The sequence below is a fragment of the Scleropages formosus genome, chromosome 14 (assembly GCF_900964775.1).
Source record: "Scleropages formosus chromosome 14, fSclFor1.1, whole genome shotgun sequence".
Classification (NCBI taxonomy): domain Eukaryota; kingdom Metazoa; phylum Chordata; class Actinopteri; order Osteoglossiformes; family Osteoglossidae; genus Scleropages; species Scleropages formosus.
Window position 1 is genome coordinate 3,670,211 of NC_041819.1, and position 14,894 is coordinate 3,685,104.

At 40.0% G+C, this 14,894-nt stretch overlaps 1 protein-coding gene across 1 annotated transcript; it reads left to right on the forward strand.

Moving 5' to 3' along the window:
* Window positions 1–4,904: 4,904 nt before the first annotated feature.
* Window positions 4,905–7,275, forward strand: LOC108942612 (SLIT and NTRK-like protein 1). Its single transcript, XM_018766062.2, has one exon. It carries the CDS (start codon window positions 5,194–5,196, stop codon window positions 7,273–7,275), a length of 2,082 nt encoding a protein of 693 aa, XP_018621578.1. The 5' UTR covers window positions 4,905–5,193.
* Window positions 7,276–14,894: the final 7,619 nt, after the last annotated feature.

Below are 14,894 nucleotides of genomic sequence, written 5' to 3' on the forward strand. Positions count from 1 at the left end.
ACTTGCCCCATACAGGGTCACAGAGAACTGGAGCCTACCCGGTAACACAGGGCATAAGGCCAGAGGGGGAGGGGACACACCCAGGACGGGACACCAGTCCGTCGCAAGGCACCCCAAGCAGGACTTGAACCCCAGACCCACCGGAGAGCAGGACTGTGGTCCAACCCACTGCACCACCGAGTTGAGTTGTTTAGTTCTGTACCATCTAGTCTAGTACAGAAGGGTGTTTGGAAGCCATGAACTCCAAAAAAACACCATCATTCATCAGAGAGATGCGGGCATGATCACCACTGCACTAGATGAGGAGTTTCTGTGATACAGGGCACAGAGTAATATCAACAACAGCAAATGTGTCGCACTGGCTGCGCTCCTAGCCCAGTCACTGCCACAGCGAGTTAGGGACCAGCTGGTCAGATCCTTAAGGAGAAGCCACAGAAACTGGAAAAAACTGGGACACGACACTAGGACACTACACTCTGGATTCTAGAAGCTTTCTGATTGTAAAATGTTGACAAAAAGGCTGGATGTCGGTGCATCATCCTGTTTCTGGATGGAATCCATTTCACAAATGAACAAAAGACGTGGGTCCCAAGAAATCCTTCTGTTCCACCGGGGATTCCTGTTCAGCAGAATATGTCACATGTTCGAGTAGCCATCGGACAGTAAAATGTCAGCCTGTGGCACAGCTGCTGTCACACAAAGTGCTACTGGTTCTTCTTTAGAGATAGTAATGTCGTTGCTTTAAGCCTGCTTTACTTTCCACTGGGTGGTTTCACATGTTGTAGGCCAATATTGTGGAACTGATCAACGGTACAATGGACATATACGTCTGCCGATAAAAGTAACAGTTAGTTAACCTCCAGCATCTGTATTCATGTGGATACATTGCACACTGTGTTAATTTTCTGTTATAAAACCATTTGTGCTCCAGGGTTTGGACTGAACTCAGCATCTGTGAATTTAAAAGAGCAAGGATGGCACATGTTGCCAAGAAACGTACATTTCTTTTCTATGTATAATGTATTTATTTTCTCTGATAGTTTGGCTGGATTTTTTTGGTAGTACTGATGGTTTAAGGGGATAATATATTCAAAAGGCTATTTAATCTTGTATCTATTTCTTTTTTATTGTGTCTAAATCGCAGACTTAATTTTTGTGATAAATTTGCAATGAACACATCTGCTCTTAAAAAGGATTTCTAGGAGCAGATTACAAGTTCGAGAACATGTTTTCAAAATAATTATGTTTTTCGTGTGTTTTCAGTGGTAATATACTTTGAGATATGCATCTGAATTCACTCTTAATGCTAAATTAATGAGATTAATTTGTGCTATATTATTATAGAACCAATGTAACAAAGAAACTATGTGTTATCTCCTCCCGTGATGGAGCCTCCACTTAAACATGATTTATTATTCTTTACGATTACTAAATGGGATGATTCTGGCACACATATATTGTTAAATCTACTCCTAATTAAGAAACATAGCATAGTCAAAGCAGAGTCAGTGGTGTGGGTGCATGTTGATGTTTTCAGAATGGCATGCAATTATCCGGGGAAGTGATCTTTTTGTTCAACACAATGGGTGAACTCAAGCAAGTGCAGGAGAAAATGGTTGAATTAATGAAAAAGGAAAACTGAAAATAAATTACTTGCCCAACATGTCTGATATTATGCGTTTAGTATTTCATGAAGTTGACTAAATTTAGCCAACCTCACATGACAAATTTTAAATTGCCAATTTTATTAAAATTTGCTTTTCATGTTCATCTTTTCCTGTCTAATGGATAGTTAATGTTACACTAGGCCAGTTTGATGGGTGCTGATTCTGCTGAACCTGATCAATATACACACACATTTTCAGAACCGCTTGTCCCTTACAGGGCCACGGGGAACCGGAGCCTACCCAGCAACACAGGGTATAAGGCCGGAGGGGGAAGGGGACACACCCAGGACGGGACGCCAGTCCGCCGCAAGGCACCCCAAGCGGGATTCAAACCCCAGACCCACTGGAGAGGAGGACTGTGGGCCAACCCACTGCGCCACCGCACTCCCCTCCCTGATCAATATATATTGTTCAAAATAGAAGTGACTCGATGTGTGAGAAACATTTGCTTGTTTCTCATTCAATGAAATGGCACACAGCGTCAAAAGTATACCTTTTATAAAAGCTTCATTTTACCACCTGGATGGGAGTAGGAACACTATCAAAGTACACAATAGTGTTAGCTATAGGAACTAACTTTCAGCATACTTATGTAGTACACAAGAGGAACAAATGGATAAAAAAACACATAAAACACAAGGAGTGATGACGAGCTGAAAGGCTGCAGAGTGTGTTGATTATTAACTTTTCTTTATTGCTTTAAATTGGATTTATTGCTTCCCTAATACTAGCATCACCCGGGGTTCCAGATGTAAAACCATTGCTAATGAAAAAGATACCTCAAAACATGTAGACACTGCAGTTCTTATGGAATTCACAACTACTGCAATAATTGTTGTGGCACGCAGGAGTGCGGACCATGCCCAGCTCCAGGGTGATCGGCTACACCTGAGTAAGACACAAGGCTCAAGAGCAGTAATGCTATGTAAATGGACTGAGATAGATAGGAAGAATTCACACTGTGTAATCACCTGTATAATTCCTGTGTGCCATAACATGCGCATTGTTACATATGTTCATGTTTGTCCATGTGTATGTATCGCCCATCAAAGATGTACAGTAATTCAGGTACATGCTTACCTGCCTTATCCACCATACCAATTTTTGCCACATTTCATAGACTGCTCCAGATGAGGTGCCAGCTTAACACGTGTCCCACAGCTTGATCATTTGCAGTTGTTTAATGACAGGTCAGTCGGTCATTTTAATGATTGGAACACCTGCGAAATACACCGCGGGTGGCTGGGCAGAAATTCATCAGTTTTGGCAGTCATATGCAGGGCCTGTCAGAAAACGAGATGTTCAGGAGAAAGCAATGTCAATAAAACTGCTTATTTATTACAATACTGAATATACACATTTCCTGCGTTTACAGCTTTTTTCTTCCCTCAAATTGCTTAGTCCTTTAATATGAACAACTACAAAATAAAGTGTTTATCATTTAATTTTGCTGAATGTTTCTTTTGTGCTTCACATCTTGATATTAAAACAAACTGAGAGAGTATCTGTGCACAGAGGTTGCACATCTCAGAAGTCACTGAAATGGTTATTCAAGCAGTTGGCCATAATGTATATTGCAACGTATGTGTGTGTGATTTGGAAAAAAAAAAAAAAAAATCTTTAAAAAGTAGAATATCAGTTTTTTTTTTTTTTTTTTTTTTCGATGCCCCCCTTTTAAACATCTGTGAAACTGCAAGAACTGGAAAATACTCTTTGGATGGTTATGCTAATAAAAGCATTTAAAAATAGACAACTGTAAAACTCATCAACTATTATGAGGAGGAGGACTTCAGCTTCAACTAATTCATTCTTACGACAATGCAGGTGTCAAAATGTAATGATTACGATCCAGCCCATCGGCTCACAAAACATTATCTGCAAACCACCAGTTGGCTTTTAAATTAGACAGTTGTGGCTATTGTTTATCATGTAGATTGATTTAATGGAACCACCTTATACCTTGCCACTCAGTGCACCTTAAGAGAAGTGCTTTTTTGCCCATTCCAATCAGGACAGTAGTTTTCTTTTCACAACTTAAACTGAGTCAGAGCAGAAACGTGCAACAGCCAAAAAAATGCAATACTTAGATATGTACAGCATGTCATTTTTTAACTTATACCAATAGACTACTGCACTATGTACAATGGAAAAATATAAGCAGTCACAACACAGCACATTGACAAAGATAAAAATTTAACTCTTTTCAGTTTATATATATTTTTTTTACAAGTAATAGAAAGAATTTGGTCTACATAGTGCACCTTTTCCTGCTCAATATGTTTAATTACATTCAGTTATCAAAAACTGGAAGGCAGTTAAATAGAAAATGTATGTCTGATTTCAATGCAATTTTGACTTTTTTCTCCCGGTTAATAGTGTTGCACTGTAGATTATTGTTATCACATCCAGCTGCCGTTCTTTTCTCTCAAAAGTAAGAGCCACATCATAAGCAACACCTGTATCCCTCGCCTGACGCAATCAACATCCACAGTTCTACTGTATGGCAGTCATTCATTTTGATACAGAGCAAAATAACAAGCTCCAGCTGTAGCTGTACTCCCACTCTGATACCAGCCATACTCTGGGCAACAGAGTGCACATTTCAAATCAGAAAAAAACAATAACAACAACAACAGTAATAATAATAATAATAATAATAATAATAATAATAATAATAATAATAATAGAAGCAGTAGTAGTTACTACTAAAGAGGGCATCAGCTCGATCAGAGAAAACACCCAAACTCATATCAGTCTGTCTGAAATGAGTGTCTGAACAGGTAGGCACATTTTAATGCGATCATTTTTAATGCTTGCCCTCTGTATGGATTTTCTCTCTCTCGCTCTCTCTCACACTCTCTCTCTCCAGCAGTCCCTCAGCAGATGGATTTTTGCCATTGCAGCTCAGCAGAGGGTGTTAGATCTTCTACTGAGCACCCGGCTGGAACGAGCGGAACCTCTCGGTAACCCCCCTATTTTGTGATTCAAAAAAAAAAGAAGAGGCACAAGAGGGGGGAAGCGGAGGAAGGGATGGAAGGTCGGTGTGAATTGCGTAAATTCTTCTGCGCTCCGTGATCGGCTGTGAAAATCTCTGCGCCGGGGCGTGATTTCAGCACCGCGGAGAGGGAATAGCACCCCCGAAAAGGCTCCGCGCCTCACGCAGCCATGGATTTGTGAAAAAAAAAAAAAAAAAAAAATGCAAGGTCAGTCTTCAACGAAGTAAAAACCACGATGCGCTGGCTTGCGCTGGGCTCTATTGCGTTTCACTCGTTTCATCGGAGTCCCTGACGAAAAACATTGGTTCAGTTTGATCGGTGCGGTGGGCAGTAGGGAGTGCGTGTCTGGAAACGGGGAGCTGGAGGAGGAGAAGGGGAGAAGGGAGAAGGGAGAAGGGGGAACGGGAGGAATCACTGAGCGCTGTCTCCGCGCCTTACAGGGATGCTCCTGAAATCCCGCACGAAGACTTTCTTCTCCCGCTGATCGCGTTCACGTCTTGGAGTCGGGGATGAATCGCGTGCGTTGAAAAATGCTGCTTTGGATTGTGCTGTTGAAGGCGGCTCTCTGTGTTGCTACTGGAAATGTTACAAGGGACATTTGCAAAGAGCAGATCTGCTCGTGTAATGATATCGAGGGGGATCTGCACGTTGACTGCGAAAAGCGGAGCTTCACTAACCTGCACCATCTGAGCGGCCCCAGCTCTCAGTTCTACCACTTACTGCTGCATGGGAATTCTTTATCGAGACTATTCCCGAACGAGTTTGCCAACTTCTACAACGCCGTCAGCTTGCATTTGGAAAACAATGGCTTGCACGACATCGTTCCCGGAGCTTTCCTGGGACTGCAGCTCGTGAAGCGGCTGCACATAAACAACAACAAGATTCGCTCTTTCAAAAAAAACACCTTCCTGGGCTTGGACGACTTGGAATATCTACAGGCTGATTTCAATCTGCTAAGAGATATCGACCCGGCTGTGTTCAGGGACTTGAACAAACTCGAGGTTTTGATTTTGAACGACAACCTCATCAGCAAGCTGCCCGGCAATCTGTTCCAGAATGTGCCCATCACGCACCTGGACCTGCGTGGAAACCGCATTAAAACGTTGCCTTACGAGGGAATGCTGGAACACTTGCCGGGCATCGCGGAGGTTTTGCTGGAGGACAACCCGTGGGACTGCGACTGCGACCTCCTTCCCCTGAAGGAATGGCTGGACAGCATCCCACGCAACGCTCTCATCGGAAGGGTCGTTTGCGAAGCGCCGACGCGACTGCAGGGCAACGACCTGAACGAGACCTCCGAGATGGACCTCTGCCCCTCCGCGATCGGCGTGGACTCCAGTCTGGCGGCTCCCCCCACGCAGGACGAGACGGACTCCGGCTCCGTTTCCACGCCGCACAAAGTGAGAGCTGGCGACGGCTCCCCGAGCGCTGCGCCCAAGAAACAAAAGGGGCGCTACAAGTCGCGGGAAAACTGGCAGCTGAAAGCCAGACCCACGGCCACGGCGACCGTGAACGCGAGGATGGAGCAGGTCCTCAACGCCACCTGCCCGCGCTCGTGCGTCTGCAAGCTGCTCGAGCCCCGGCGCGGCGTGCGCGTCAATTGCGAGGGCAAGAAGATCGAGAGCGTGACGAACCTGAAACCCAGACCGCAGAACGTGCTCGAGCTGAACCTGAGGGACAACAATATCCATTCGGTGAAGAAGAGCTACTTCAGAGATTACCAAACCCTGATCCTCCTTGATTTAGGGGGCAACAATATAAGGACGATTGAAAATTGCACTTTTCAGAATCTGTCAGCTTTAAGATGGCTGTACATGGATAAGAACTACCTGGATACCCTAGGCGTGGAAATGTTTGTTGGATTGCAGAACCTGGAATATCTCAGTTTGGAATATAATGATATACAGATGGTGATGGCGGGGACATTCAATCCAATGCCCAACCTGAGGGTTTTGTTCCTCAATAATAATTTGCTCAAGTCTTTGCCCGTTGATGCTTTTAATGGGGTCTCGCTCTCAAGGATAAGTCTGCACAACAACTACTTCACGTTTCTCCCCGTGGCGGGGGTGCTGGACCAGCTCACCTCGATCATCCAGATCGATCTCCATGGAAATCCCTGGGAATGTTCATGCAACATCGTACCCTTTAAGCAATGGACAGAGAAGATTGGCCCAGATGTCATTGTGAGTGACCTAAAATGTGAGTCCCCAGAAGAGTTTTGGAAGAAAGACTTCAGACTCCTACCGAATGACCTGCTGTGCCCGCAGCTTTACGAAAAAACACTCACAACTTCTCTGTCTAAGAACATCACCTTCACTGCAGACACAGCCACCAGGTCCAACTCCTACCTGGAGCCCAGCAGGGTCTCCATCTCTGTCTTGGTACCCGGATTGCTGCTGGTTTTTGTCACGTCTGCTTTCACCGTCGTTGGGATGCTCGTGTTTATCCTGAGGAATCGCAAGAGATCAAAGAGAAGAGAGGGCAACTCCTCTGCATCCGAGATAAACTCCTTGCAGACGGTTTGCGACTCGTCATACTGGCATAACGGGCCTTACCGCACAGACGGACCCCACAGGGCCTTCGACTGTGCAACCCACTCCCTTTCTGACTAGTATGCTCAGAATGCATTAAAGATTAAAAATCATAATAATAAGAATAATAATAATAATAATCAAACACAAATCGCACTCCTTAGTCTTTCAAAGGCGAATATCCTAAGCTTATCATTCTCTTTTTATGAGACATGCACTATTTATGATTGCATCCACAGAGTGTGGTGTCTGCGGATATCTGCCAGTGAACCAGCTGTAATATATGTATGTACTGACAATTGCACAACGCAGATATTGTCCCGCAATTAAGACTGGAGGTCTCAAGAGGACTCGGGTCCGAGAGCTGCACGAGCGCATGAATGTAATGTACATACATGACTGTATCATACATGCATGATTTGCAAGGGTCTCCACACACAGAAAGGAGATCTACAACAATAACAGCAGAAGCATATTTGACCCCCTTTCTTTAATATTATAAATATATAAATACATAAACATATTCAAAGTGCCATTTCTCTTTTTTTTTTGTGAATATGCAGTAACTATTTGTATTTGTTGTTTTAAACAGTTGCAAAACAAGAAAAAAATATGAACATTAGGTGTTTATGCATGTTTTTTTTTTTTTTTTTTTTTTTTTAAATTTTAGTTTTATCAGTTATTGTTAAACGATGTCAGGATTATTTATATTTTCAGCAGATATTAGGTATCTGCCCAGTCATCTCCTGAATGTTAAATGTGTAATCCTTACTGTGTGCTGTTAGTGAAGATGGAGAGAAAAGGGTGCAGATAAGCATGTCCAATTAACCCTTATGCTTATGCTGCTGCAGCAATTGTTACAGAAGGAATTGTTGCAATGTGTAAAAGGTGTAATTTGGGGGCAAATGCTTACCAACATATCTGAGGGTTTTATAATGCCATATTTTTTCAAAATAAACATCTTTAAATTAGATCACTTTTTTTTTCATATGTGAAACTGATATTTTGAATATGAGAAATGTATGATTATTAATAATCATAATCAGACTGGCAGCTGCTGGATTTTGGAAAGTATTTTAAAGCTGTCTGAACTTATTGAAAGAAGGGGAAGTGAAGGACACTTGCAAGCTGCACTGAGTTAAAAATATTTACAGGTCTGATTCACTGGCAATTGCAAGGAATGACCAAGGTGGATTTTTTTTTTTTTAAAACTCAGGGGGTCGCTGTTGCATCTCTTCAAGTACACACACACACACACACACACACACACACACACACACACACACACACACACACACACACGGAGAAAGAGAGGTGGATAAGTCAAAAAGTGTTTAGGGAAAATCTAAAAAAAAAAAAAAAATTTCTGTGTTTATATGTAGGTATAAAATTTCTATGTATGTATGTATGTAGGTATATATATATATATATATATGTGTGTGTGTGTGTGTGTATGTATATATATATATATATATATATATATATATATATATACCCACATACATACATACATACACACACACATAATTTAAAACATTATTGCAAATGGCTTTTGACTTACCTCTCTATATACCCCATATCCATATCATTTGAGGCCATGTATAAAATTAAATATATTGAACCTTCATTTACACAGCCTATCTATATTTAAAGAAGTTTCATTGTTACTAGAAGATTCACATTTGATTTGAACTGCTACAAAAGCAACATGACTTTCAAAGGTGAAATGGATAAACTGCTGTTTCTTTTTTTTTTTTTTGCAAAAACCAAATGAGCACATATCTGGTTAATCTGTAAACTGTTTTGTATAGACAGCATATGTCTATTTCAAGAAAAAAAAAAAAAAAAAACTGGATTAGGTTAAGTATCTCCTGCTGAACAATTACAAAGATGGAAATGATTTTTCTAGAATTGGCTATAATTGTCTCAGTCACAGCTGATTGACAGTCCCCCCCCACCACCACCTTTTCGCAAGGCTGTCCACAAAACTCGCCAGAAAACAACCAGTGGGGACCTCTTTCAAAAGAATAGGTAACAGTATAACAGGCAGAAAGTGTCCCAGATCAATGGTGAATCAGACTGTAACAAACCAGAATATTCTTGACTGTAGTGAGAACTAAGCTATCCATAGATGGATATATATTGTTTTCTTTCTCCTTTTCACTCTCATTGTTTACATTGAGCTGTTGATTTCTGATATGTTTATGCTTTAGATGTGGTTTTACCTAAATGGTGCTGATTCATGTATTTCTTTGAGATGATTTTCCTTATACCTTTCATTCTTTGACATATGAAGTCACCTTTGGACTGCACATATATATATATATATATATATATATATATATTTTTTTTTTTTTTCTATTGACGTCCATTAACGAAACATTTAAATAGAATTAACTAATGCACTGAGGCATGGAGATTGTCAGAAGAGTAACAAAAAAAAAAAAAAAAAGAGGACTCCTTTCAGGTATATAAAGGTAGTTATGGATGGCTGGGTTAAAGGAGCCTTAGGTGACTTTATTTCAGAACAAAGTTTGAGCTGGCTGTCAATTTCTCGAAAAAAGGTGTAATCCATAATCTCCTGTCCTTTTGTTGCATTGTGATTTATGACTCATGTGCTGAGATTAATTTTATAAACAGGCAGCAGGCAGGGGAGAAAATACATGAAACACAGGACCTCAGGAAGCATTGAAAAACCAATTAAAGCCAGTAAAGCTTGAGAGTGTTCTGGAAGTTTCTGAAATGGTTTCCTCTTTGAACATGACACTTCATACACTCTCCCAAAGACTCATTTAAATGCTAGGTCCTTTTTTTGGCACATTTTGCAGACCTTCCTTCAGCAGGCCCATTGCAGGTTAACCAGGGACTGAATCTCTAACACCTCTTAACGTCAATCCTTCCAGAAAGCCATAAGAATCTTGCATAAGGTTATCTCTCCCTTAGCCTTTCACCATGGCCTCATATGGCCTAATTAACACTTAGCTTACATACTTATTTACTTACTTATTAGGAGGCTCTTTGAAGTGTTTTGAACTGACTGCCATGCTTCTTCCTGCTATGAAAATTGCACATAGTACACGTTGCAAATACACTGTGACATGGGAAGGGACCCTGACTACCGAGTCTGGTTTCTTGAAATGACATTGTGGAAGCTTTCCTGACACGTATCTCATTACCATATCATGTTCTGGATTGAACTGGTCTGATGGTGCAAGCACCCAGCTATGATCCCTCTCTTCCGGGGGAGGAAAATTTCACTTTCTCCTTCTTGTCCTCTTTGCTCTCTGGGTTTCTGAACCAGTCAGAACCCAAATGTTATGTAACTATCTATCCACTTTGATATTTATCCCAGTCAATATGCTGCATTGATTGGTTTTTTCCTAGTTCCTATTATAATTTTTCAAGTCTTTTGGGCGTCTGATTAATCGCTCGGATCTTCTTGATTCCAGCTGAATGGAGACAGGCTCATTGGTAAAGCTGATTAAATAACTGTGCAGAAACAACAAAGGAATGAAAGTGAATACAAATGGATTTTTTTTTGAAAAAAGCACTAACAACAAAGCTGTAAATACATTCATTGTATTTTTTGCGCACAAAAAAAAAAAAAATCAAAGAATGTACAATGGTTTAGTGTGGGCCAAAACCTGCAGTTTCTTACAGTACCAAAGGTTCAAAATCAGTGATGCACATGAAAGCAATCATACTGATTTTTTTTGACAGTGTCACTGCCCAGAGGTTTGGACATAGCTTGTAGCATTTTTTGGATTTTTTTTTCTTCTGGTATACTGGCAGTGTGCTTGTTATACTCACTTTTTCAAACTCTATAAAATAACAGAACATTTGACTGACTGACTTGTAATTCAGTGACAAGACAAGCAAATTACTGAATATCCAAGTTATATATTCTAGCCTTAAGATATTTGTAATGTATATATATATATATATAGGGGGTGCGGTGGCACAGTGGGTTGGACCGGGTCCTACTCTCCAGTGGGTCTGGGGTTCGAGTCCTGCTTGGGGTGCCTTGTGGCGGACTGGCGTCCCATCCTGGGTGTGTTCCCTACCCCTCTGGCCTTACGCCCTGTGTTGCCGGGTAGGCTCTGGTTCCCCGCGACCCCGTAGGGGACAAGCAGTTCATAAAATGTGTGTGTGTGTATATATATATATATTTTTTTTTTTTTTGTATAGCAGAACATAAAAATCCACATATTGTTTCATAGATTGTAGTAGATCTGTATAGACTCATTATTATTATTATTATTATTATCTCTTGTAAAGTGGTTGATACCGGTGAGGGTTTGAGGTTGAATGACTAACATTTTTTGTACAGGCAAATGTGTGTGTATATATACAAACACACACATAAACTAATTGTTCTCAACATTTATGTTTAATCGTGTTTCTTGAGATATGCAAGGTGATGATTTGTTGTGCCAATTATTTTAAACTGCGTCAGAAAATAAGGCATGTCACTGTGATCTTTGCGGGAGCTGCGGTAGATTACCATGGCCAATGTGAATCACTCAGGTTCTTATCTTGGTGTGCCTTCAGAAGTGTACCGGGGTCTCTGTCTCATCTTGCAGATCTCTTGCTAGGCAACCTTGAAGAGCACACGGTAAAAGGATAAGAGAAAAGGAGTGAGGCTGTGCTGTTTTCTTTTGAAGATTTTTTTAAAAGCAGATTTTGGGAGGAACGGAACGACAGCAGATAATGAGCAACTCAAATCAATCACTTCCTGTTCTGGTGTCCGTGTAAATTTCACGCACTGCAGTACCTTATTCTAAAATCTATTCTACATTTCCTTGAAGGGGTTGTGAACACAATGTTTCTGTAAATCAATTATCATTGAATACATTTACTATTTTGCTGGGCAGCTTTGCGAGTTACTGAATTGCAGTTTCATTTATCGGAACCGTGATTGTTGTAACTCTAACCCACATTCATACATTCCTCCGAAAAAGACAACATCCAAATAAATGTTGAATGTTTTTGAAATAACATTTACAATCAGCTTTGAATAGATATGCCGAAGGTTATTTAATGTACATAAAGCATACACTTCTTGAGCAACTTCTACAAATAGCTACTGTATGTATAGTAAGGCAGTGAATATATTTTTCTTAGTAGCTATACCCTTCCTGTGATCAGAATCAACATTTTGTCCTAACGTTTGGATACACTGCTATGTGCTGTGCTATTGTGACTGGAATTATTGTTGTACAACTTTTTCTTTCATTTTCATTAAAAAAAAAAGTATTCAATTGTGTAGTTTCAGGAAAGGAAGTTAAAAAAAAAAAGAATAAAGATTGGTGAGAGAAAATTAATAAGAAGAAGAAAGAAAAGAAAATTGATTTCTTTATCCCCTTGCTTCAAATTGCTACTGGGGAAAAAGCAAATGTAGTCAAATTAACAGAGAAAAAGCCTCTCATTGTGATATGACTCTGCACTGTCACCTGTCACACTTAATTGTGCACTTCCCAACTATCCATGATTTCAAAAGTAATTAACCAGAGATCAATAGATGATTGTTAGAACATGTAATTAATTAAACAATGTGCAAGTGGGTAAGTAGTCATTCCATTAAAACTCCAATCATTATATTTCCCCTTTCATGAAAATAGCATAACTCTTCCTCCTGTTGTCCATGTACAGACAAGATGAACAATGCTAGTGTAATGGTTGGAAACAGTAAAACCAGTGTTTATGGAATTTGATAAATGCATTAAACAGGAAAAAGAACTGCAAGCAATTAATTGTGGAACTGGAATTGTTACAACATCGCAAGTTAAAATCCCAGGATAGGGATTCCTCTTCCCCAGTGCATTTATTATTTTTCCAGATGAACTTTCTTAAAATCAGAGCTAAGGAGGGAAGACTGTACCATTCATTTCCACCTGACATGTGCTGAATGTGTCTTTGTCATTCAGTATTTGATGACCCGAGCATGACTCTGTCTCTGCAGTGTCCTTCCACTTATGCATGCAGGGCCATCCTGCGGCAATGCCCTGAAATGACCTATCGCAGCACTTCTGCCTTGTGTTCACTTATGGAACATGTGACAATCTGATGGTTAATGGCTTTCAAGCTTGCTGGCATCTTGACAGCCATGCAGCTAACTGTTGTTTTTCTCAGCGGTCTACCTGCTTTAATGTAATCACCATCTGCTGGAGAGCAAATCTCCCAAATGGAGACCTTCTGTACTAATTACCCAGTTAATACACCACATTACCTGGAAAGCGTACTTTTTTAATTATCTCTCCATTTTCAGGAACATGGTGCATATATACTTTCATTCTTTCTGCCTAAAGCAGAAAAAACCATAGCTGGATAACTAAATTATAGACTGGGCATGGTCTGAGCAAAACAGATTAAAAAGACAGATGACAGATTGTGTGAAATGTGTGAAATTAATTTTCAAGAAGGTCCAATAATAGTTTTCATCTTGAAATGAATGGATGACAGGGCTAGGTGAAGTTAAAAACTGAACTCATTTTAGTTAGATCCATTCAGCTACGTGATTCTTGGGCATTGTGGGTTGCCTTAATGTCTGAAACATTATATTTTTTTAAATTTTCTTGTTTTTTTTTTTTCCTTTGGTGATGTATTTCAAACAAATACCAATATGTCTTTGACTAAGACTAGGGATAATTTTATTTTCAGAATAGAGTAATGCTGAGAAACAATCTTGCTGGATTACATCACATGATATTCATATATCCCAGTGCAGCTACCAGAGTGGAAATATCAGGACCGGCCTATAAGAATCTCATGAATGTGTGCCATGAAGTGAAAAAAAAAAAATCAAGGCAGATGGGAAGGCAGTGCAAGGGATAGAGTGGAGTATGCTTTCCTTCTGAACAACAAAGGGATGGTGTATTGGAAGAGCTACTACAAGTATCTGACCAATTATGTGGGTAACACTTTTGGGAAATAATATAAAAAGGAAGAGTGTCCGTTTGAAGTATGAAAAGCATGGATCAGAAGCACCAGGGTGACTGGACAAGGCAATTAAAAGCAGCTCTCGGTTTTGCAAGTGAATTAGTGTTATCATGCTGATTATTTATCAAGACACAATGTGGGTATAAAAGACATAGTAAATGCTTTTATGGCAACCTTCAATATTTTCACCCACTCCATGGTCCATTCTTAAATCAGGTAGTGTAATGGTTAAAGTTATTACCTCCCAGCTGAAGGACCCAGGTTTGAATCCTGCTCCCACCGGGGCAACCTTCAGCATCGAACTGTTCCAGTAAAAATTATCCATATGTACAAAGAAAAATAAATGAAGACAAAGTAGCTCAGTGTTCAAATCTAACATTGTAATTTGCTTTGAAAAAAGCATCGGCTGCAGTGTTAACAATAATGTTCTTATGTAACTTTAAGAAAAAGAGAAATATCTGTGCTTCCACAAACTATACACCAGTTTTTGAACTGTGTGACAAAGCATAATGCAAAATTTTCATAGTTAGAAAATTGTGATTTTGATACTAAAGATTTTACTATGTGAACAACTTAACATCTATGCATCTATTATTTGTGCTCTCTCCATAAATATCCTTAAGAATGTGGGTGCATAGCTTTTTCAGTACAGCAGCTTTAGCTGTTTTTGAGATTAATGTTTTAAGCTAGTCATGTAATCAAATCATTGTCATTTTTTATGTTCATTGAATTTAATCATTGCTGTTTATTTGATTTATGTC

Coding starts and splice junctions, on each gene's coding strand:
- LOC108942612 (XM_018766062.2), top strand. CDS start 5,194: ATGCTGCTTTGGATTGTGCTGTTGAAGGCGGCTCTCTGTGTTGCTACT.